This window comes from Podarcis melisellensis, assembly GCF_964234715.1.
Source record: "Podarcis melisellensis genome assembly, chromosome: 9".
NCBI classification, from domain to species: Eukaryota; Metazoa; Chordata; class Lepidosauria; order Squamata; family Lacertidae; genus Podarcis; species Podarcis melisellensis.
The window spans coordinates 73,642,642-73,666,440 of NC_138541.1; the positions used below are offsets into that span (position 1 = coordinate 73,642,642).

The 23,799-nt window shown below is 46.6% G+C and overlaps 2 protein-coding genes across 4 annotated transcripts; both read left to right on the top strand.

The window, feature by feature from the left end:
- Positions 1-212: 212 nt before the first annotated feature.
- Positions 213-9,861, top strand: COX5A (cytochrome c oxidase subunit 5A). Its single transcript, XM_081925811.1, has 5 exons — positions 213-368; positions 4,335-4,451; positions 5,571-5,692; positions 6,682-6,804; positions 9,697-9,861. The coding sequence occupies exons 1-4, from the start codon at positions 284-286 to the stop codon at positions 6,793-6,795; spliced, it is 438 nt and encodes a 145-aa protein (XP_081781937.1). The 5' UTR covers positions 213-283; the 3' UTR covers positions 6,796-6,804; positions 9,697-9,861.
- A 3,127-nt stretch (positions 9,862-12,988) lies between these two features.
- Positions 12,989-19,644, top strand: FAM219B (family with sequence similarity 219 member B). 3 transcript variants are annotated; one of them, XM_081925804.1, is made up of 6 exons: positions 12,989-13,144; positions 14,747-14,843; positions 16,315-16,408; positions 17,190-17,267; positions 17,680-17,728; positions 18,551-19,644. In XM_081925804.1, exons 1-6 carry the CDS (start codon positions 13,058-13,060, stop codon positions 18,704-18,706), a joined length of 561 nt encoding a protein of 186 aa, XP_081781930.1. In that variant the 5' UTR covers positions 12,989-13,057; the 3' UTR covers positions 18,707-19,644. The 3 variants fall into 3 exon arrangements, with proteins under 3 accessions (XP_081781930.1, XP_081781931.1, XP_081781932.1); XM_081925805.1 differs by having other exon boundaries at positions 17,680-17,819; positions 18,551-18,687; XM_081925806.1 differs by lacking the exon at positions 12,989-13,144 and having other exon boundaries at positions 14,746-14,843; positions 16,208-16,408.
- The last annotated feature ends 4,155 nt before the right edge of the window (positions 19,645-23,799 follow it).

Sequence of the window (23,799 nt, forward strand, 5' to 3'; positions counted from 1 at the left end):
CTCCCCCTCCCGCGCCGGCGCCGTCCTTCGCGAGGGCGCGAGGAGGTTAGTCCGCCCTGCGCCGCCGTAGCCTCGGCCCCGCCCGCCTTTGCCCTCGGAGCGTCTCGCCAGCGGAGCAGCAGCAGCGGCGCGTGGCCGTCGGAGGAAGGAAGCCAGGAGCAGAAGCCGCCGCCGAAGCAGCCGCGCCGGCCGCCACCCCCGCCCAGCCGCCCCGCCGCCGCCGCCGCCCCCCCTTCCCTCCCGCGCCTCGCCTCACGGCCGCCGCTTCTGTGTCCCCTCAGCCATGTTGGCAGCCGCTCAGCTCCTCCTCAGCCGCCGCTGCGCCGCGCCCGTCCTCCGCGGCCTCGTCCCCCGCGCGGCCCCCGCAGGTGAGGCGCCCCTCCTCCCACGCTCCCGGCCGCGCCGGCGCCCGAGGCCTGGCCGTGTCCTTGCCGTGACCCCGCTCGCCCGCGGGGAGCCTGTGGGCCTCCTCGGGGCGCCGCCGCTCGCGCCCGGCCCGGTTCTGGCGGGTCCCCTGCCGCCCTCCCTCCCTCTCCCCCCGGGGGACGCTCAGGGCGCCCGAGGCGCCCGCTGCTCGGCCTCGTCGCGACCCTGCGAGGGGGGGCAAGAGGGGAGGGAGCCGGGTGACCTTGGCGCGGGAAGCGGCGGCGGCGGCGGCGAGGAAGGTCGCGGGCCCGCCTGCTCTCCCTCAGCCGCCCCCTTTCCTCGGCTCCTGAGCTCCCCGCGGTAGGAAGGTGACGGAGGGGCCCGGGTTCAAGTCCCGCCCTCGGCCGTGGATGAAGCTCTCTGGGGGTGACCTTGGGGTCAGCCTAGCCTGCCTCGCAGGGGTGTCTGGAGGAAAGGTGGGGTGTAAATGCAACGAGGAAATGATTTTGAAGGGAGGAAGGGGATCGGAAGAAGATCTCAGGCGGGATAACGTGCTTTGGAGTATTCCTAAGAAAGGAGAGTTTCCCGTCTCTTCAAGATGGGTATGGCTGCTTTTCCCAACCGTTAGAATTGGTGCTGCTTTTGGGTCTGATCAGCAGGGCATTCTCTCACTTTCTGCTCTTCCTGGTTTCACTTTTTGCATGTGGCTCTGCTTCCATTTCATGGAATAGCTTGCTTCTCTTAAAGACCAACTCTTAATTTCTAGGTGCACATCCTTTAAGGCTCCCCTCCTGCCTGAAAATGGGCTCATATGCTGATATGCTGTCAGTCCAGGCTTGAAAACAGTTGCAGTCAGAGCCGTACGTGTTCTTAGCTTGTCCAAAGAAATGAACAGTTTACTGGGTGACCTTGAGCCCACCAATCTCTCCACAGCTTCCCTGCCTCACAGGTTCACTGTGAGGATGCAAAGGAGTAGACCATGGGTAGGAAAACTAAGGCCCGGCGGCTGGATCCGGCCCAATCGCCTTCTAAATCTGGCCTGCGGATGGTCCGGGAAACAGCGTGTTTTTACATAAGTAGAATGTGGCCATTTATTTAAAATGCATCTCTGGGTTATTTGTGGGGCCTGCCTGGTGTTTTTACATGAGTAGAATGTGTGCTTTTATTTAAAATGCATCTCTGGGCTATTTGTGGGACATAGGAATTCTTTCATTCCCCCCCCCCATATAGTCCGCCCCCCCATGAGGTCTGAGGGACAGTGGACCTGCCCCCTGCTGAAAACGTTTTCTGACCTTGGAGTAGATGATCCTGTTTCAATGCTACCCTGAGTTCCTTGAACTATGTGATAGGGAGGAACTATGTGATAACCTGTCTGTATTCCATTCCCATTTAAGAAGGTCAGTTAAGGCCATGATCTGCTTAAGGGTGCTTCCAGACAGTATTTTGAAGAAGGGATTCAGGCACATACTGGAACTTTAGGTTTGAACAATTAAAGTGGAGTTATTGCCCTGATGCAACAAATCCATGTTAAAAAGAAGGGTTTTTTTTGCAGTTTGGAATGTGGCAGGGCAATGAATTGAAAACTGGGATGAATGAATGGGAAGGTGTATGAACACAGCACAAGCATATCAGAATGAGCATTTATTGTTGTATATCAACCCCAGAAACAAGTCAGAATGACGGCTCAGTATAGACTGACATAGACTAATCGCTGAGTAATCTTTGTGCAAGCCAATCAAGATGGGTATTTAGTAAGTGGGTCAAATGGAGGAGCCCTAAGATAGGGACATCTGGAAAAAATACTCTGCCTTATGAACTCACTTATGCATGGCTTTGTTGACTTGTTCCAAACCAGGATCTTTTCAAGTCAGTGTGGTCCCAATTTACATGTGAGTTGGCTCTATACAATAGCTTGATTGTGAAAGTAGTATCTAAATTAATTCCCAGCAGGCAAATTGGCTCAATAAAACTTCACTGACATTGAGGCAGTGCATTGGAGAACAGTGTTGATGCAGTCGTCAAATTGGTGCCTATTCTAGGTGAAGGCTCCTAGATACTTAACAAGTGTTGTACGGCCTTTGTGTCTTGTACTTATCCCCCAAGATGGCAGGCGAAGGTACTGGAAACTAAGAATACCATTGATGCTAAGGACTCCAGCAAATTTTGCATTCATTTAACAGATACGATTTACCACAAAATCTGAGGACGTTGAAATACTGACGGTATTGAAAATTGTCTTTGACCACCAACATTGCAACAAAGCACGTTTTACTTTAGAGCAGCTGTTCTGAGATGGAGGCTTATTAGCCGAAGAATAGAAAAATCAAGAGTGAAATGGATAATTTTCAGCTGAAATGCTAGCATCTCGTTTCTTTGGGTAGTTTTAACACCTGGCATTTTAAAATTCCAAGCCCGTCTAGTTTCTTCTGTGGATTGTGCAACAGCAAGACAATGTCCAGAATGAAAGCAGTTTTTTACTCTTGTTTGAGTTCATTGTACTGCTGAATTGGACTAAACGAAGTGAATTTTTGAATTATATATTATTTATGCAGCAGCAGTAAATGGCACCTTAAATCTAGGTTATGGTCACTACAACAGAATGTCTATTTCCTGGGGGGGGGGTGAGGTTGGACTAGATGACTCTAGTCCCTTCCAATACTACAATTCTAATATTCTATGATTGCAGCTACATTGCTTTACTTGCTCTTACAACAGTGCACTTGTCCCAGTATGCAAGAAGGAGAAACATACACTATGGAAATGGTTTTTACTATGGACTAAGGGAGAGGTTTTTAGACTGTGGTCACCAACCAGGTGCCCAGATATCTCCACATAGTTGCAATTAGACCCACACCAGTAGCAAAATGCCACTGGCTAATTTCTAACACTGACAGTGATCCTGCAGGATATGTTAAGTATAATATGAACTGCTACTCTGGTGACAGACTTTAGAACCCTTAGATATATCTGCTTCAAATCTTTGCCAGAGATAATTGAACTTTGGAACTTCCTGCCTCCAGGTACTTATATCACACACACACACACACACACACACACACACACTCCTTATGAAGTGACTCCAGACGTGTCTATTTTTTCAAGCCTGTTCTATTTAAGTGAGCTTTTAATCTTCTCCATTATCTTCACTTTCTCTTGTGTGTCTGTTTCCCCCCCCCCCCAGTTTATAAACTTGAAGGCAAGGTTTTGTTCTTAGTTCTGTATACTGTACTGTTCAGAACACTGACTTATTTTACATAGTATTGAAGTGTGATTTTAATTATTATCACTATTATTAACTATCCTTCTGGCATACATTCTTAATCATTCAGGGACTTTGTGTTTTCCCCTGAAAGCACCAGACTAGCTATCTCAACTATGTAAATAAGCCCAAAGGTGACTTGCTAGCAAGAAAATAATAATCTAAAGCTGGGAGGGATACCTGTAACGTGTGCATTAAAAAGTTATGATAATTTACAAAATAGCAATTGGATTGCTGGAAAGCTTATTCTGATAGGATGGTAATTAGATTTTTTAGGTGACAACTTGCTATGAATGCTGAAGATATGTTGCTCCAGCAATGCAAATCAGTACTCTGCTGTAGTTTTTCTACCCTTTGCCTGCTGCCTCCTGCCCCTCTCTCTCTCTTCTGGCAGGAAATGGGGAAATTCATACAGCAACCCTTGCGCACAGCTGGGCAAACCTTTTAAAGTGGTGTAGTTTAGGGCTGTTTCAGTGCATGTTTCTCTTTACTGGGGAGGGAGGGGGTGATGACATAGCACTTCAGTAGAAACTCTGGCAGCTACAGTCTGGAAGTGATGTGGGGATGGTTGCTGCTGACCCAAGGAGAGAGCTGCATTCCTGGGATTTCACGTGTACACTGACTTCCTATGCGTACCTGCTGTGTTGCAGCTTTACCTTGAGCTCTTTAATATCTTCCTCTTCTTCCCACTTCCTGTTTTTTGTCACAGCTGTATTGCCTGTGCGCTGCTATTCTCATGGGTCACATGAGTCAGATGAAGAGTTTGATGCTCGCTGGGTGACGTACTTTAATAAACCGGATATCGATGCCTGGGAGCTAAGGAAAGGTAAGACTGAGGGAGAGTAGTATTGAAGAGCTTGAGAAACACTCCTTTGCTGTGTGCCGCTGTGGCTGCAGCTGAATGGAGGCATTTCTGCAAGCTGGTTATGGTAGCTTGCATGGAGCAGTCAGTCCATTATTCTTCAGTCCCTGCCCAACATTCCACCAGCCTTAATGGAACTGTTCCAGAGCATAGAATTATAGAATTGTAGAGTTGGAAGAGACCCTGAGGTGCAGGGATCTCAGCTAAAACATACGTGACAGATGGCCATCCAACCTCTGCTTTTAAGATTGTACCTCTGGTATTTTAATAGCTGTATGAGTAGTAAAAAATGGTCATTTATCCTAACTTGCTGAAATCGAAACTGATTCAGTGTTTCTGTCAGTCCCTTGATGTTTCAGCCATGCCTCACCTTTTTCGAGGCATATCTTTTGTTAGGGAAGGAGAGATAAGACTGACTTCGGCTGTACATAGAGGATAATGATATTAGGGCTCTGAACGAGCACTAAACTGATAAAATCCCTTTCACTGTTGAATGCCTTGCAATATTCTATTTAAGGTAAGAGGAAGTGTACAGTTTTTATTGTGTTGACGGTTGTCAAGACAAAATGGCACTTTTTATTGGGTGACTCTTCTTCGTTACAGAGGCTGAACAGCAATTAATAGTTTAATAAAGTAACCTTTTAGAAAACTCCCCAAAGTATGTGAGATCTTAAATAAGCAGGGAGCATAAAAGTCACAAATATTCAGAATCTTAAAGTTGTGTTTAACTTTTCAAGTTTAAAGTCCACAATAAATGGAGCTTTGTTGTGGCAATTGGGATCTGTTGTTGGATGGGATGCAAAAAAATAGAATTGAAGTTTTGGCACTGAAATGGCAAATTACAGATTTGATCTCAGATTTTGTATGTGGAATGTAAGCAACGTTTCATGTTAGTTCTACAAATTTTGTGTACTGTGGCAATATCAAATATCAGAAGTCACTTGCAGGAAATTTGGTATTAATAACATGTTCTGGCATATTTAGATATAATCAGAAATGTTAGGAAGAGAAATTGAGCCTGTGTGACACACTCCTGAACTTGTAAGAACAACAGAATATTCTCATTCTTGTTCATTCCCACAGGTATGAACACACTGGTTGGTTATGACCTGGTTCCAGAACCAAAAATCATTGATGCTGCTTTGAGGGCATGCCGACGACTAAATGACTTTGCTAGCGCAGTCCGTATCTTAGAAGTTGTAAAGGTCAGTGAAAGACACATGAGTCTGAGCAGCCAACACCCTGCTTCTCCATTTGCCTCTGTGTTTATAGTCTGTATATTGTGGAGTTCCGGCTTGCTGGTGATCCATAAAGAGCCTTTGCACCCTGTGTAGAGATTTGTTTGACTAGCCTTGAGAGCCTAACAAATCTTTCTAGCTAGCATTAGCATTGTCTACTTTAATGGTCATTGGCTCTCCACAGCCTGTGACATAGGTCCTTCTAACCTTGTTAACCTTGATCTTTTTGACAGAATATGTGCGGCTGAGAGTGGAACTTTCTGTACAAAATACATGTGCCCCTGCCCATTTCCCCACAAAAGTTTACCAGGTTACTTATAATGGAAGCCTATGCATGTAAACTCAAAAGAAAGCCGTACTGAGTTCAGTGGGATTTGCTTTCAGGCGAGTATAGATTTGTAGCCTCATATAGCATCTAAACCACAGAGCCTAGGGCTTGCCAATCAGAAGGTCGGCAGTTCGAATCCCTGCGAAGGGGTGAGCTCCCGTTGCTCGGTCCCTGCTCCTGCCAACCTAGCAGTTCAAAAGCACGTCAAAGTGCAAGTAGATAAATAGGTACTGCTCCGGTAGGAAGGTAAACGTCTTTTCCGTGTGCTGCTCTGGTTTCGCCAGAAGCGGCTTAGTCATGCTGGCCACATGACCCAGAAGCTGTCTGCAGACAAACACCGGCTCCCTCGCTTGGCCAGTAAAGCGAGATGAGCACCACAACCCCAGAGTTGTACGCGAATGTCCTTAACAGTCAGGGGTCCCTTTACCTTATAGCCACTTTCACCTCTAAAAGCTGGATTTTGAAGCAGTAAATTGTTGCTTAACTCTTAGTGAAATGCTTTTCTCTTGTGTGTATTTTTTTAATAAAAAAAACCTTAAGACTGTTAAAGAATTAACCCTATTGGCCTTGGATATGAATCTGTCTTGGATTTGTTAACTTTAAATTCATTTTGTGTTCTTTCAATTAGGACAAAGCAGGGCCTCACAAGGAAATATACCCATATGTTATCCAGGAACTTAGACCAACATTGAATGAGTTGGGAATCTCAACTCCAGAGGAACTTGGCCTGGACAAAGTGTAGACATTATTGGTAAGAGAACAAATCTTCAGTCCTTTGTGGAAACAGCTTTTAAATCATCCATCTTCTTTACCAGGCTCCTGGACAGTAGCATGAGGGTTCCCAGGAGATCTCATGGGGCCATCTGAGATCTTGCAAGCTCTCAAGAGGTGGGAGCAGTTCCAGGGGTTGTTCTGACTGTGTGTGATTTTGCTTTTATGTGCAACCCCCCGGAAACGTAACCCTTGTGCAAGTTGCAATTGCCCTGCACGCCAGATAGAGTTTGAGCTATCTTGAGTAGAGCACCAAGGCTTTGTTTTCTAGGTTTGCCTGAGGAAAGGCAGAAAAAAGACTTGCAAATTCCCTGCATTCACCTAGCCCCACCCTCCTTTCTGGTGGGCCATTCTTGATGTACTTGAAATGTAGTTCTTATACTTAAGTGATTAAAAAAGACTGGAGAAAAGTACAGTGAACACTTCTCATTCATCATTGTCAGGTTCCTTATTTCTGAATCTGACTCAAATACAGCCATATAGTATTGGCGCTTGCTTAGTTGTCTGCATCAAATAACGTCATTCCTAGCAACCAGGAGTGTTTCTCCTGCTGTCATATGTGCTGAACTTACAGTGGGGGTCAAGCACTCAGCCTAAGCTTAGCAACTGCTGTTCTGTTAATGGAGCAGCATTGCAAACACGTCACCCTTAAATAGGACAGTGCTGTGGAAGTTGGATGTTTAGTGGCAATACATGCAATGCTCTGCTAGCTTTAAGCTGTCACTCATTTAATGTACAGAAAAAAGCAGCAGAGCCCCTGCTAGGTGTAGTGGCACCAGGGAGGAGACAAGGAGCGGCATTTAATTGCACGCCTGCACAAACATGAATTGACTTTAGTAATAAAATGCTGTGTTCTCATAAGTATTCATCTGGGGCAAGTGGCCTTTGCAGGGAGAAAGGCTTTTTTCCAGTGAGAAGAATCAGAGCTGTTACTCTAACGTTGCATTGTTTATAGTGAATTGGGGTCCTCATTTGCACCCACATAACAACAATCTACTGCTTGGGCACCATATGCTTTGTGTTCTGTGTAAACACTAGAATCCTACAGACTTTGAATGAAGAGCTGCAGCTCTGTATGCAGTTAGAAATGTTTTACTGGTTCCCATGCTTCCCTGCCCAAGCAACAGAAGGTGCCTTCAATCGACCAATGACATAGGGCAGGAAGCACATCCATGCTCCCATCCTGGCACCAGTTCTGCTGGGTGCCCTTCTTGGTCCTGCTCTCTGTGGCCAGTGGCCGCTGCCACACATACTAACTCCTTGCAGGCAGGCTTGGGACAGCAGCCCCAAGAGATTTCCAGGCTGAGTTTCTTCTCCCCACACACCATCCTTATTAAAGTGGGGTCTCCCCACTTTATGCAATTTCACTTATATGTGTGGGGACCCAGAATGTAATCCTTTTGTACGTGTGTGTTTGGGTGTGTGTGTAAAGCCTGTATTCTGGAGATGACTTATCAATTTTATTTATTAATTTATTTCATACCCCACGAAATGTACTCCCCCCCTTTTTTATAAAAATGACCAGAGTGACTAAGAACAGTACAGTCCTGAATAAAAGAAATAGGAACAAGATAGCCATTGTACAATAAGATAACATAAGAGCAGATTAAGAACGGCAGCAAATCAAAACACAATTATTTTACAAATACAGATTAAGACACAAAGGCTTGTGTCCAGTACTGTGTGCACGGACTCCCACTTGTGAAACAGGTTGTTGCTCTCCTCTCCCTGTGTGCCATCCACACCTGCTCTGTCGGGGTTATCCAACCCTTTAGAGCAGATTCTGAGGTTGCAGGGAGAGGGGTTTGTGGTGTGTTGTACACGCAGAAGTCTGCAGTGCTAATGGAACAGTAGCGCTGGATGCAACCCAAAGCAGTAGAGAGAACTAAGCAAAATCAGCCCAGTTTGCCAGATACCTGCTAAAATAGAAAGAATATAGGGCAAAAATGTTAAGCAAATGTTGTTTAAAGAAATTTTTTGAAGGGCTGCTGGGATATATGGTGTGTGTGTGTGTAATTCTTTAGACTGCATATATATATATATATATATATATATATATATATATATATATATATATATATATGCTTTCGTAGATTTTCACGGGTACAGGAATGCAGGTTTTGGTGTCCTCGGGTGTCTTCCCGTGTAAAAGTTGGGGTGTCTAGGCGACGTTTCGACGAGGTCTCACTCGTCATCTTCAGGCTGGTGCTTTCGGCTTCTTGTTACTGGAACAGAGCAGGATCTCAGTGTTTGAGTTCCTATAAATACTGTTGAGGGGGTGTGGTGTATAGCCTCCAATGTTCTGGGCAGAGAGGAAGTTCAAGATATCCCTCAAGTAATTAAGGAACAAAAGAAGAAAAGGCACACTAGCCTGGGAACTTCCTCTCTGCCCAGAACATTGGAGGCTATACACCACACCCCCTCAACAGTATTTATAGGAACTCAAACACTGAGATCCTGCTCTGTTCCAGTAACAAGAAGCCGAAAGCACCAGCCTGAAGATGACGAGTGAGACCTCGTCGAAACGTCGCCTAGACACCCCAACTTTTACACGGGAAGACACCCGAGGACACCAAAACCTGCATATATATATATATATATAGAGAGAGAGAGAGAGAGAGAGAGAGAGAGAGAGATATGAGGAAAACACAAAGGTCACAAGGCTGTGGTAGAAAAATGGTCTTTTTACACCACTGGGCAGCAAGCTGTTAATCTGCAGCTGCTTGGTCAGATTATGTTCCCCCAACTATCCATTTTTTCCTCTTTCAGAAGCTTTCTGGTGGGGTCAGAAGCTTTCTTGTGGGGAGGCAGAAAGAGCTTGAAAAGGCTGTAGAAATGTATGAACTAATCCATGATATTTGTTCTCTTCCAGATGAGCTTCCTGTGGGGTTATTGTTAATGCTATTTGATTGTACAACAATTGCCTGGAATCAGACGTTAAAATATTACTTATTTGAAATTACTACTTCCTTTTATTGAGTCCTGGAGTATGTGTTGTGAAGCTGGACCTAATAAAGGGGAACTGGTTTGAACTGAGTGATCTTTGTAGCCTCTGTTATTATATACTAGAAAAGAAAATCTTATTTCCCATAATAAAAGTGAATAAACTGGGGTACAGAACTTAATCCTCAATTTCACAACCTGACAATGGGATTCTCAAACTTCATTTATTGGTAGCAATGACATTCAAATTTTTATTGCTTGTGTGTGGATCCCTATAAAGGACATTGAAGGAGGTTATCATTACATGTTTTTGTTTCAAAACACCATATGAATTCATGAAACTGATGGGGCCAGGAGCTTGACTTCTTTTTCCTTGTGCAGATCCTATGTGTGCACTGCTACACAAAAACCACAGCACTGAACCTGCTTGCTAAGGACAGCTCCTGTTTTATTTATATATCTGGCCCTTCCTCCAATCAGACACACGGGATGACTAATGGCGAGAACCAGATAAAACAACATCCAGTGAGAAAACCATTAAAAAATTCATAATTCATGATAAATATAGTAATACTACAGCAATGCAAATTTTTAGCTCTTGAGATGGCAGAAATGCTTGAAGGTATTTGATCAATATTTAGTAGAGTCCTGTAAGTTGGAGGTACTAAATAAGGATCCAGACTAAGTTCATTGAGCTTAGATCAGATTGAAATCAATGGGGCATGTTTAAAATTGGAGAGAACTGAGTGCAACTGGTAATAACCCTTAAGATTTTTTTATATAGAAAATCTTTATTAATTTTCACATAAACAAATACCCGTGAGTTACATAACATACAAAACAAAAAACACTACAAATGAATAGAAACAATAAAATAAAATAAAAAGTAAAGAAACAGACAGACAGAAATACAATATATTACACTTACATGACAAATTAAAATATATAACCTCCAGTAATTCTCATTATACTACTTATATTATCTGAGTGATACTGGTAAGCAAGAAATACATAAAATATAATATTGGATTATATATATGTGTACACACACACACACACAAACCCAAACAAAATAATATGAATCTGTGCAAGGAATACAGATAACCCTTAAGATTTCTATTGGTCAGATAGCAAGACTTCCTTGCCTCTTCACGTGAATAGTAAACTGCAGAATCGTATAGTAAGACTTCTTATACGATCATTGTAAGGTAAAAAGTAAAGGTAAAGGACCCTGGACAGTTAAATCCAGTCAAAGGCAACTATGGGGTTGCGGCGCTCATCTCGCTTTCAGGCCGAGGGAGCCTGCGTTTGTCCACAGACAGTTTTCCGGGTCATGTGGCCAGCATGACTAAACCACTACTGGCACACGGAGGACCGTGACAAGTGCCAGAGCATACGGAAATGCCGTTTACCTTCCCGCCACAGCGGTACCTATTTATCTACTTGCACTGGCATGCTTTCAAACTGCTAGGTTGATCATTGTATGAATGAACAAGCCCACTACACTATTACTTTGTATGCCAGAGGTGTTTAACCTGTGACCCTCCTGGTGCTGGATTTAAACTCCCATCATCATCTGTTGGCCATGATGCTTGGGCCTAATGGGAACTGCAGTCCCAACAAGAGGGCCACACATCAGCCAGTTCTGTTTTAGTCTATTGCATCAAAACACTGATATTGCTGGAATGTGCAAGAGGGCCCCTGAGAAGCAGCGCTTGCAGCCATCAATGTATCTGCCATTCACTCCAGGTGTGTCAGTGGCCTGTTGGACCAGCTATTCATGTGCCTGGAGGCTATGGGGGCTCCTGATCTGCTCCTTTACAACTGAGCCAAACACGAGCATTCACATGCTGAATTTGACTTGGGAGCAAGATAGTGTGCTTTTGCACATGAGAGGGAACAAAGGGAGAGCCTTGTGTTCCCACCACAACAATTCCATGTTCCGTGGGGCACTGAGACTCATTCATTACCCAGAGAGGTTTGTCCGCTTGCCGTATGCCAGGAAAATTCCTGACATGTCCTTGTTTTGGGGTGTAAAAAATTGTGTCAGGCGATTGTTGCCAAATTAGCAAAATGTCAGGGAAAACCTGGATGTATGGCAGTGCCATGAAAAAAGCGCAAACTGTTCAAGAAGCTCAAAATCATTGTTTTTGGGGTAGGATCCCCCCAAAAAAGCTCGTCAATTGTGGTGGTTTCCTTAAAAAAAGGTCAACAGGAATCTTACTTCAACAAATGAAACCGATTTGGTGTGTTTTTTGGTTTTTTTAAAGTGTTACGTGGAAAAAACACACACGAGAGAGCCATTGCACATACTTTCGTAAATCAAGAAAATCTTTAATAAAAATACATTAAAAAAAGGAAAAGGAATCTTACTTTATTTTAAAAGATATCTATTGGTTTTATATAATAAAACAAATACTGCAATCAAACAAAACAACAAAAAAAAATAAAAAACAACATAGTCCAACAAAGATAAAAAACACAGTATAAGAACATATGACAGAAAAAATAAGAAAGAACAAAGAATAAAGAAAAATTAGTTTTTGAATTCTTATTTTTATAACCCTCTTTCCTGACTTCCTCACGTCTCCCTTTCCTGCATTCCCCTTTAAACAATCAAATTTACTTTTTGAGATATGGCAACCCTAGTTAGAGTCACACCCTTGATGCACTATTTTTCTATCTGCAGGGAATTGTGGTGGCAGGAAAGTGCGTTTAATCAGAAAGCTAACAATAATAAATAATAATAATAATAATAATAATAATAATAATAATAATAATAATAATAATAATAATAATAATAATAATTTATTTATACCCCGCCCATCTGGCTGGGCTTCCCCAACCACTATGGGCGGCTTCCCAAAAAATATTAAAATACTGTAATACATCAACCATTAAAAGCTTCCCTACTAACTCCTGAGACTACGGTCCTAGCCCCGTTCCCCCCTGATAACTAGGCCCTGAGCCCCCTGTACAGCCCCCGCCCCCCCTCTCCCTCTCGCATCTCCTGCCCCCGCTCTGCGACTCCGAGAGCAGCGGAGCACACCACAGACTACGACACCTCCGGAAGCCTAGACCGTCGCCTCCGCCCCGTCCCCGCCTTTCTGAGGCTCTTCCGGCTCCTCCTCTCGCTGGTTGGTTGATCTCCCCTCAACGGCTAACGAGCGCTGCTAACGCGAGAGGACGAGGGGCGGGCCGCTTGAAAACAAACCAATGGGGGAGAGCCGGCAGGGAGACGTAAGCGGGAGGCGTGGCTTCGTGTCGGTGCCGCCGTGAGGGCAGCGACGATGGAGGCGGCGGCGGCGGCGGGAGGCGGAGCGGAGCCTCCGGGCCGGAGGGAGGCCGCGACGCTGCCCGGACCCAGCAGAGACACGGTGCGTGGCCGGCGGGTGGCCTGCCTTTCCGGGGGCTCCTCAGGGCGGGTGGGCTGCTCCTGGCCAGGGAGGCTCTACTGCCGGCTGCCCTGCTTGGAAGCGGGGCGAGGGGGGCCGCCTGACGGGGCTTTCGGGGGTCGCGTAGTTGACCTGCGGGGTCCCCTTCCAACTGCCTCAGACGCGCGAACTGGACGCTGGAGGAGACCGGAAGGAGCGAGTTCCTTTGGCGGCGCAGCTAAACTGCGGAACTCCCTCCCACATGAGGAGGAGAGGGCTTCGTGGAGAAGAAGCAAGCCTGTCCCACAGCTGGGCGTGATGGAGGCTGTGCTCTGCCTCCTTGGGCCGTGGAAGGAACGCTCAGGGAGCCGCAGGAAGGGAGTGTTGCTCTTGGGCTCCGACCCCTCTCCTCGCCTGCTTTCCTCTCGGGGCATCTGGTTGGCCACTGTAGTAATAATAATAATAATAATAATAATATAATATATAAACTATACCCCTCCCATCTGCCTGGGTTTCCCCAGCCACTCTGGGCGGCTTCCAACAAAATATTAAATATTAAAATACAGTAGTCCGTCAAACATTAAAAGCTTCCCTGAACAGGACTGCCTTCAGATGTCTTCTAAAAGTCTGGTAGTTATTTTTCTCTTTGACATCTGGTGGGAGGACGTTCCACAGTGTGGGTGCCACTACCGAGAAGGCCCTCTGCCTGGTTCCCTGTAACTTGGCTTCTCTCAGCGAGGGAACCACCAGAAGGCCCTCGGCGCTGGACCTCAGTGTCCGGGCAGAACAATGCGGGTGGAGATGCTCCTTCAGGTATACTGGGAACAGGAGGCTGAACTGGATGAGCCCCCTTTGGCCTGATCCAGCAGCCAGGCTCTTCTTAAGCCCTCTTCTTGCCTGCTGGATCAGAGCAAAGGCACCTGCTCTGAGGACGGAATCTGTGGCCAGCAGAAAGGCCAGTTTTGCCCATCATGGCAAATGGATGGGAGATGTTCTATGTGATGGGGCTCAGGTCTTTGTAAAGGGGGATTCTGAAAGTTGAGGACCTGAGACAACCCCCTCATCTCATATATACTGCCAAAAAGGCTGAAGGTCCTGTTATGAGAGAGGGTTGAGTTTGGACATCATGGTTATTATTATTTTGCGGGCAGGGAGTGCATGGGTGGGTTGTTAGCTAGTCATGTGTTCATCAGCAGAGTGCTCCCCATTCGGTATACTACCCACTGTGTTCCTTCCTACCCCAGGTTTCTTTCCCCCTGCTAATAGTCCCATCAACATTCTGCATCCACGGCAGTCCTGCTGATATCTGTTCCTTGTAAATGAATGGTGCTGTTTTGGCTACATAATGGCTCTCACAGCCTGAACCTTGGAAATTAAGGAGATTCATATACTATATTTGTGGTTGTTTTGTACTTTCTATCTCCCTTTTTGGGCAACACATGAAAGTGCATCTTGCAGTAAATAAAACAGGCATGTGTTTGATATGGGGCCAACAATGAAATAAGTAAGAAGCTGGGCATCAGTAGAAGGCAGGAAAGCTCCCCTGCTTTGGACTTCTGTGTTCACTTTGGGGTATAATGGCTGTCAAATGTCTCCTTCTGACAGGGGCAGAGGGACAAGAAGAGGACAAGCAGGGAAACACCAGTGGAGAAAAGGGGGCCGTACCTTATGAGCAAAACTCCTTCCATTCAGGATAAGCTACGTAAGTCAGGACTGGAATCTACGTTACATGAGGGCACAGCCTTCACAAGTACGGTGGGCTCACTGCTTGAGGAGCAAGGGAAGAGCCCTGCTTAGCTGGACCACAGGCCCACCTAGCTCAGTGTCTTCTTCCCACAGTGGCCAGTATGATGCCCACAGGAATCCCATAAGCGGCTCATTTGTACAGTAGCACCATTCCCACTTGTGTTCCTCAACAACTGGGTTATTCAGAGCACTAATACAGGGATGAGTCACCCCTTGCACGGTCAATTTAGAAACATTAGTTTTGCTTTTAGCAGACAATAGTTTGTAGTTCGTGTGTGTCCCCAAGATTCTGAGGCACCTTGAGGGCATCCCTGCTTTGACTCCGGTTACCTTGTGCAGATCCCACTTTGCCTCAGAGAATCCGTCTGAAATATCCCACTTTTTTCATGATTTGACCAAAGCCTCCACACATCTCTAGTTGGAACTAAATTGCTGTTAGCAACAACAATAATACAATACCTGCTTACTGTCAGCCATATACAGCCATGAAAGAAGTGACAATGTAGGCAGGAGAAGAAGTGATAGCAATTGTTCCTGCTTGAGCTTCATTGTGGAGGAGCAGGGGTGGAGCGTTCCTGTGGCCTCAACAACGGGAGATGTAGCCCAACAAATCTGAAGGGGCACAGCCATCCAGCAGGGTACAGATATGGGGGTGGGATGTCAAAGGGTTTCATGGATTATTTTCTATGGAAATTACTGACTTAACTAGGAAGGCAGAAATAGTTGTGGTTTCTTCACTGCTGAGCAGAAAGTTCTCCCTCCTTGCTGCAGGAGGAAGGCAAGGCAATGACGTGGAGGATAAGACTCGTCCATGCTTACCAGCCACAATAACTAGGTGCTCCCCCACTGTCTGAGATAGGAAGCCTCTTTATTCCAGTTGCTGGGATGCGCAAGTGGAGAGAGTATTGTTACACTCAGGTTATGCATGTGGGTTTCCCATTGAGGCATCTGGTTGGCCAATTCGAGGACAGGATGCTGGACTGGCTGGGCCCTTTTTGGCCTGATCCAGCTGCAGTCTTTCATGTTCTACACCCCATCATACACCTGGAAGCATTTTTGCAACACCAGCAGGTGGTGTGGATTCACCTGAATGTTTGCTGCAGGGGTGGGAACCCCTGGGACTTCCCCAAGATGGCTTGCACAGCATAGTTGCCACGCCAACCCACTTTAATAGATGGCAAACCCCTGAGAGTGTGTTTTGGCATCTCCTGGGCAACCAGAGGATTCAGATGATTCATGTCCTGTGCAGGCAGCCTTTCCCCAGAGTGGGTTTTTCTGCTGTCCTTTTGCAGTAAATATTTGTCTGAACTTGCCCCACAGGCAGCAGTTGGCTGGTGGGGTGTGGTTTATGGGAGGCAATCCTCCCCAGGAACGTGGAATACAGCAAATATTCACTGAGTTTGCCTTGGTCATTTGGGGGGCTGCAGAGAAACATCGTGAGATGGCAAAGGCGATGCTGCGGAGGAAGGGAGGCGCATTCTCAGGAGCCGTCCGGCACCAGCCCAAGCTACCAGCCAAGAGGTCCAGTTCATTTTCTTACTGTTTGGGGGGGTTGGGGGCTTTTTGTGAGTTCAATGACCCTTAACAAGTCCACATGCGTTAGGTTAGGCTGCTAACGTTGGTGTCCTGCTAACCTAATCTAGCGCGCTCTCTACTGCTCCCTTTGATGGGGTGAATTCAGAAAAGCAGCCAAAGGCCTCCAGAAATGGCACAATTGAAGAGAAGGGCCAGTGCAGCTCAGAGGTAGAAGCTCTTGCGTTGCAGGAAGTCCACAAGATCTCCAGGTGGGGCTGGGAGACACTCCTGTCTGAAAGTGGAGAGCTGTGGGCCAGGCTTGGGCAAAGAGTCCTCTCCATTTGGCCTGCCAGGCCTTTGGGGCAAGCTGTACTCACCTGGCATCATACTGCTGGGTGTCAGGAGCTTCTGAAGCTTTGAACCAAGCAGGATTGTACTTCTGCAAATCAGCTGATACACCAAGTTCAATCCTGCTTGGTGCAGAGCACAAACGGGCTCACTTGGTTGAGGTAGCTTCCTCTGTCCCCGTTGTTGATAAGTCAGCCTTGACTGCAGGATTCAGCTTTGAATGATTTGAAATGTGCATCCAGAATACGCAGATACAGAACCTGACTTTTTTGCACCTTGAATCGGTGCCAAAAGCCACATCAGGTTTGTCCAGTTGAGACAGTGACTTGCCCAAGGCCATCTTCTGCCTGAGTGACACAATGTCCTTTGCACCAACACCCTTCCCTTCACCTTCCCCCACTCTCAGGTGCTTCATATTGGTTTTTGCCTCTTTCTCTAGGTCAGTGAAGTTCAACAAGGGCTATGCTGCCCTCAGCCAGATCTCAGATGAAACCCTGGTGTCCCTGGACTCTGACAGGTGAGGGGTGAGTGGGACCTGCTTGCTGATTGTGGGTAGGGAAGGCCAAAAAGGTTTGAGCATTGCCACCAATTTTAAATGGCTCTAAAAAGGAGTGTTAGCAAAGAGGATCAATCTGAACAGGATACTGGTCACAGTAGCCCTGTAGAGCTTCCAATTTCGGAAATAGTCTTCCCCTGAAGATATGGGGGAGCAATGGCAGGAGTCAGCATTGCTTGTGGGCTTCCCAGAAGCATCTGGTTGGCTGCTCTGGACTAGTCTGATCCAGCAAGGTCATTTTATGTTCTTATGGGGGACAAACTTCCTCTCATGTCACAAAACCCTATTCATTCTTAGCAGAGAACTGGGAGCCGGAAGTGTGCTAGAAATACCCTTTCAGTTTGTGCTGACCCTTGGTGTTTTTCTCTCCTAGTGATGAGGAGCTGGAATCAAGATGTTCCTCCGGTTACTCCTCTGCAGAGGCAAGTCTGGTGCATGGCTTGCTCCTTACAGACATTGAAATTGACCTGCAGGTGGTGGGGTTTGTCTGCCTGTCTGTTTGACCTTCTGATGGTTAGTGAGCAAAGGCTTTTATGGCAGGTGAGGGTGGGGTGCAAGATGACTCATGTTGCCTGCTCATTAATCTTGGGGTGCAAAGACCCTCCAGATGCTGTTAAACTCCATCTCTAGCCAGCCTGTTGCCAGGGATGGGAGAGTGTGCAGTTTGGGAACCCTTTCTTACATGCAATGTCTATGTGTGCATGTGTCCCAGTAAGCATGTTGTGACTGACCATGAGTGAGGAAATGTAGGGACATGGAAGTGTGTGCACACACCTGCATTTTCTCACTCTCATGCTTGCTAGGAAGGAGAGCTCTCCAGGCCTTTCTTCCTGTCCAGTCCTATAAGGGGACACAGTTCTGAATAGATAAGCATAGGAATATGCTCTTAAGTGTTCTTAGGATTTGAAGAAAAAAACAACAACCATAATTAAAATGCACAATAAAAGAAAACAGTGAAGACGCATAGCAAGTAAAACAGTGGGGTAAAAACAGTTAAGGTAATTAGATCAGGAAGTTCAAGTTCAGGAGAATGCTTGCCTCAACCGGTGTGTCTTCAAGAGCCAGCAGAATGCCACTACTGATGGGGCTCTCATATTTCTGCATGAAGCGCAATGCAAGTCACTGGTTCCACCAGTGGAAAACCCTGCCTCTGTGTTACCACAAACTGATAACCAGAAGGCCATGTCTTAATTCCATAGTCCTCCAGCAGGTGTTTTCAGCTTGTCCCTCCTCTTGCTTCTCAGGTCAACCAGGATCTCAGCCGCCAGCTGCTGCAAGATGGGTATCGCCTCGATGAAATCCCAGACGACGAGGACCTTGACCTCATCCCTCCCAAGCCTGTGTCATCCTCACCATGTTCCTGCTGCTTTGGGGAGTCTGCCTCCTGCTCCATCCAGTAAGGATCCAAAGAGCAGGACTGCACTGCACAGGTCAAGAACCCAGCACTTTCCCCCCTTCCTTTCCGACGCCTGGAGGTCCAGGAAAGGCAATGGAGTCTGGCACCGAGCCTTGACCAAGCCGATAGGGACCAGGAAGAGGGTGCTTTGGTGGCTGGGAAAGCGGGGTGCACCGTTGCCCAGCTTGCACTTGCCCGGGCACCAACCAGCCTCTTGAAGCTCTTATCTGTGGTGCACATACAGGACTGTTCAGTGGAAGCCCTTGAAAGGCTCTGAGCCAGCTGGCTCCCTTGCCTGGGAAAGCCTTTGGAGAAAGATGCAGATAGAAGAAGAGGACATGGCAAGTGTTTCCTCCTTAAAGGCAAACAGCCAAGCTTTTTTTGTGAAAGGGAATGAAGAATGGACTAGGACAAGTTAAAACTTTAGTTTACAAAAATTACGATTGGGGGGAAAAAGCACAGCAATCACTACATCGCGTCAAACAGATTTTCCTCACTTGCTCAGGATCCTTTCCTGGACTCCAGTGCTTGAGCCACAGTCTCCTGCGGTCCTTGTAGAGCTGGACTATGATGTTGTCATGCGGATTTCTGGGATGGAGAAGCTCCTCTATCAAGCTGCATGGATGGAGTGCTGCCTGCTAGCTCCTCGCAGTCTCTTGAACTCCCACCCAGCCCTCTGCTGGCTTTGCTGCCTGGAAGCTGCTGCTCTCACCCCTTTCCCTTGAGGAGCTTTCAAAACAGTTTCACCAGCTGCTGCATCGTCTCAAATTGACCCTCAGCATTAAGTCTTGGACTGGTGAAAAATGGACCTACTGAACCTTTTTTCTTGGTATGGGAGGGAGGTTTATCCCCCCCCCCTCCCACAGATAGAGGGGAAGGGTTCACTTGCCTTGCCTTGGAGGCTGGTCCTCCCTGGCAAAAGGGTCAACAAATCTGACATCCCTGGCTCCGGATGAGAATCCTGATTAGTTTAGGTCATAGCTGCCTCACTTTGACTGGGGAGCTGGTGCTGATTCAGACATGCTTGCGCTTCTCCCCTACCCTCTTCCAAAATGAAGAGACCAAGCAGAGGAGGAAGGCTAAGGCGCTGGCACCTGCCCGGGGTTGATGGGAAATGGAGTCTCCCTAGTCCCTGGCGGGCACCAGGTTGAGGAAGCCTGATCTAATGGGCCACAGGTCTCCCATCCCTGCATCAGTTCCTGTTATTCTGACTTAATTTCCCCATAATTAGAATCGGCTTATGCAGCCTCCTTTTGATTTCAAGCAGCGCATAGTGTGTTTTCCATGCACACTAAGTGACAGCTTGTGAGCAAGAGCTGCGATCTAGCCTTTCTGATTCGCTAGCACCAGCTGTGGTTCACTTTATGTGGCAGTTGTGGAGAATAGGGAGGGGAGGAATTGCCAGCATTTGTGAGTGTTGCTTTGTGAGGTACCCTGCTAGCATGCAAGTTGGGGCCATGATCTCCCCTCCATCTGGTGCTTTCCAGTTGTGCTGGTGCTTTCAGCCCAAGCATGGCCAGTGATTAAGGATGTTGGGAGTTGCGGTCCAGCAACACCTGGAAAGCACTAGGTTGGGGGAGGAAGATGTGCCCTGTATACATTTGGGCAGCCTCATTGAGTAATAAATCCGTATGAATGGTACCCCCCTTTGCTACCTTGGTCTGGGGACCATAGCATGCTATTACCTCTGCCGTCTAAACTGAAGCTTTAGTAGCAGGAGATCCAGAGGTCTCTGAAGGCACTAACACAACTTGAGCAAGATGCCACTGCACTGTTGTCCTCTGTTACTGTAAGTAGCTAAAAGTGGCGGCTGCTCTCCCCCCCCCCTTTTCCTGGAAAACTTGCCAGTAGGGATGAGATAGTCTTGCCCTACTTGGCAGACTTGATCCTAAACTGGAGTTCTCTCTGCTCTGCTTAGCTGTTCCCAGGTGAGTGGCACCCAGGAGGCCATTTCCAGTTGGATATATGTGTTTTGCTAGAATTATTTGTCAAGATAGGCTACGTGGCAGGCCATAACACAGGCCAGTGTTTACTCACTGGGGAACATGCTTAGCAAGAGTGAACTCTGCACTTTCCAGCCCTTCAGTAGAGAGAGTTGGTTGCTGGTGCAGCCACTGGGTTACATAGGCAACTTTCATATTCTATATTTATTTGTGCTGCCTGCAGCATCCTCTGGAGACAACTTCTCCATGGTAAAAGGTTGATGTTCCTGGACAGGTTCAAGCTGTTCAGTCCTAGTTGCAGTAAGCTTTTAGTAGTGTGTAACGTTAGATGAGATGGACAGTGGAGAGCCAGGACACTAGTAGACCTGTAGAGAGAAAACTGCCGGCTTTCTGCTGCAAAGTAAGCTTGGCAGGCTGACAGTGTTGTGTATGTTGGGGTTTCAGGGTGGAAAAAGGAGTTCAGTGACTGTGTCCTATAATGTGTTTAATAAGCTGCCTTAAAATATTGAAATGCATTAAATGAAGTGAAATTGAAACACAAACCAACCTTGAAAGGAACAGAGGACAATCTTATTGGATATTAATGTTATTGTATATGCAGAGAACTATCTAGCAAATAGTTTTATATTTACTGAGCAAGGGAAGTGTGCATTAATAAAACTCTACCTTGTATTCACAAGGCTTGGATCCTTTCGTATGTGAAATGTTTGTTCCTTACCTGCGTGTTACTGAAGAGGCCTGCAGTAGGATTCCTCCTGGGGTCCACTGTGGTGGTGGTGGTGGGCAAGAGGCCGTTCATAGCAGGTGTGAGGAGCCTGTGGTCCTCCTGGCATTTGTGGGACTCGCTCCAGCCTGCTGTTCTTTCCACCTCCCATGCTCCTTCGAGGTTTTGAATGTCCTAACCTCATCTTACTTGGACAAAGTTCTTTATTCAGCCTTTTGAAAATGCAATTTTAAAAGCAACTTTAGCCCAAGAAAAACATACACCAGACATGTTATTCTCAGGGCCTGTCCTCTACAGCACCTTCTTTATTTAGTCAACTTTAACTCGTTGCATTTGACTCTTAAACAACTGATGCTTTACACTGGTGGGAAGAATTTTTGTTTCTGAACCCATCTGAATTTCATCTCCCTGTTTCATTTTTTGGGGATTATTAGGCATAACTATACCTGTGAAATATGGAATACAGTACAATGGTAGCAGGAATACTGGCTCTTCCAGGGGTGTTTACTTGCACACACTCTGTACATACATCTCAAACCTCCAGTTAATTTAGGAACAAAATAGTTTGTATAAAGTGTAGAACTGGGTCCACACATCTCTTAACACAAATGGTAAGAAGTGGTTGACTGCAGCTATCAAAACGTCAAATGCTGAAACCACAGCTCTACAATTTGCAGCGCCAGAGACCGGAGTCAAAATCCATCTGACGGATGACCTCAAGATTCAAATTCTGATACACAACCCCTTAAGACAACGCATGTATTCTGCCAGTCCCCCAACATCCTATTTACTTTCACTTATAACTGTTATTTCAGTCTCTGAAGGTTCTGTATTTCCCCCCTGCACTTTTCTCTCTAGAATCATTATGCAGAAGACAACTGTCGCTCCTGCTTGGCACTCCGCTATGGTAAGGACACACTCCTATTTGGCGGGAAGCTAGAGAAACTGGGGCAGTTCTCTTTGCTGAAATATACTGAGCCCCAAATGAGTGAGCATGCAAATCAAACCAGAGTTGTCGAATGGAAGCGCAAGTGGACTTTTCCTCCCTCCGTAAGCAACAACTTACAACACTGCAAATTCAAACTGAGTTGAAGGTAGAACTGAACTTTGGGTGAGGAACCTTTGACCCCCTAGATTTTGCAGGACCCCAACGCCCATCAGCCAGAATGGCCAATGGTTCTGGATGATGGGAGCTGTAAGCCAGTGACAACTGAAAGGCCACTGCCCTGCCCTGCCCCAAGGCAGCGCCTGTCCCTTAGCAATGCTTGAATTTATAGCACTGACTTACCCAAGAGTTTAGGGCACCATCATTCAATGATTCTAGTTACAGGTAGGTAGCCGTGTTGGTCTGCTGTAGTTGAAACAAAATAAAAAAATTCCTTCCAGTAGCACCTTAGAGACCAACTAAGTTTGTTGTTGGTATGAGCTTTCGTGTGCATGCACGGTATCTGAAGAAGTGTGCATGCACACGAAAGCTCATACCAACAACAAACTTAGCCGGTCTCTAAGGTGCTACTGGGAGGAATTTTTTTCAATGAATTTTTCTGCAACAGGTGGAAGCAAGGGGTAGCGCAGAGTGATTATAACACTCGCTTTAGCTTTTGGTACATGTACTTTACTTTGAAATGCCAGGTACGTAGCTTCACCATACAGTGAAGATGTGGTAATCTGATGTTTTTAAGGGCCATTCTCTTCCTGTTGGTGCAAAAGCCAAGCATGAGCTGCCAATTTGATCATCTTATAACCACAGCCCCTGCAGGCCACAAAAATCTGAGCCTGCCTCCAAACTTAGCACACTAGTTGGGCCAGGGGACCCTTTTCCTGGTTGCTTGGGAAACAGGTTCCAAACTACTGCAGGGAAAGCAGGTACTGGCTACGTTTGGATAGAAAGGAGCCTCTACGCCACACGGCCTCTCTCACCCCAACCAATTTGAGAGGAACAATATGAAAATTGGGCTGCCAGTTTTAATTAATCATCTCAGCCCTAGACTGTTTTGTCTTCACTGTGTTTTGTCTGAAGCAAGCCAGCTCCGTCAACGCCGTGGTGTACTTGTTTCAAACAAGGAAAAGTGAAGACACACTGCACTTGGAGCTGGACCAGGGTCAGGTTTGTTCTTACCACAACAAGCTATGGTATATTGTGACACCCACATGGAGCCAGGGGGTAGAACCACTCAGAGCTTCCTACATGGTGCTGGAAAAATGCTACTGGGGGGAAAGCAGATGGTGAAAAGCACCCAAAGCGAAGGCCCTGCCCCCCAGGCCTGTAGCATTAGTGGACTTCTTGTTTCTGCCACCTGGCCCAGGATGGAAGTCCAGTGACATTGCACCTGAAAAGCCACCGGTACCCAAAACGTACTACTGGAACCATTCCTAGATTAAGCAACCACCCGCAGCTGGCCATCAGGGAGGAAGCACTTTCACACCAGA

What these genes read in the sequence shown, in the direction of transcription:
- COX5A (XM_081925811.1), top strand. Translation starts at nt 284, where the DNA reads ATGTTGGCAGCCGCTCAGCTCCTCCTCAGCCGCCGCTGCGCCGCGCCC. An exon ending in TGCCTGGGAGCTAAGGAAAG is followed by an intron (nt 4,452 to 5,570) that starts GTAAGACTGAGG and finishes TCATTCCCACAG; the next exon opens with GTATGAACACACTGGTTGGT. An exon ending in GTATCTTAGAAGTTGTAAAG is followed by an intron (nt 5,693 to 6,681) that starts GTCAGTGAAAGA and finishes TCTTTCAATTAG; the next exon opens with GACAAAGCAGGGCCTCACAA.
- FAM219B (XM_081925804.1), top strand. Translation starts at nt 13,058, where the DNA reads ATGGAGGCGGCGGCGGCGGCGGGAGGCGGAGCGGAGCCTCCGGGCCGG. An exon ending in TTCCATTCAGGATAAGCTAC is followed by an intron (nt 14,844 to 16,314) that starts GTAAGTCAGGAC and finishes GGGGGGCTGCAG; the next exon opens with AGAAACATCGTGAGATGGCA. An exon ending in GTGTCCCTGGACTCTGACAG is followed by an intron (nt 17,268 to 17,679) that starts GTGAGGGGTGAG and finishes TTTCTCTCCTAG; the next exon opens with TGATGAGGAGCTGGAATCAA.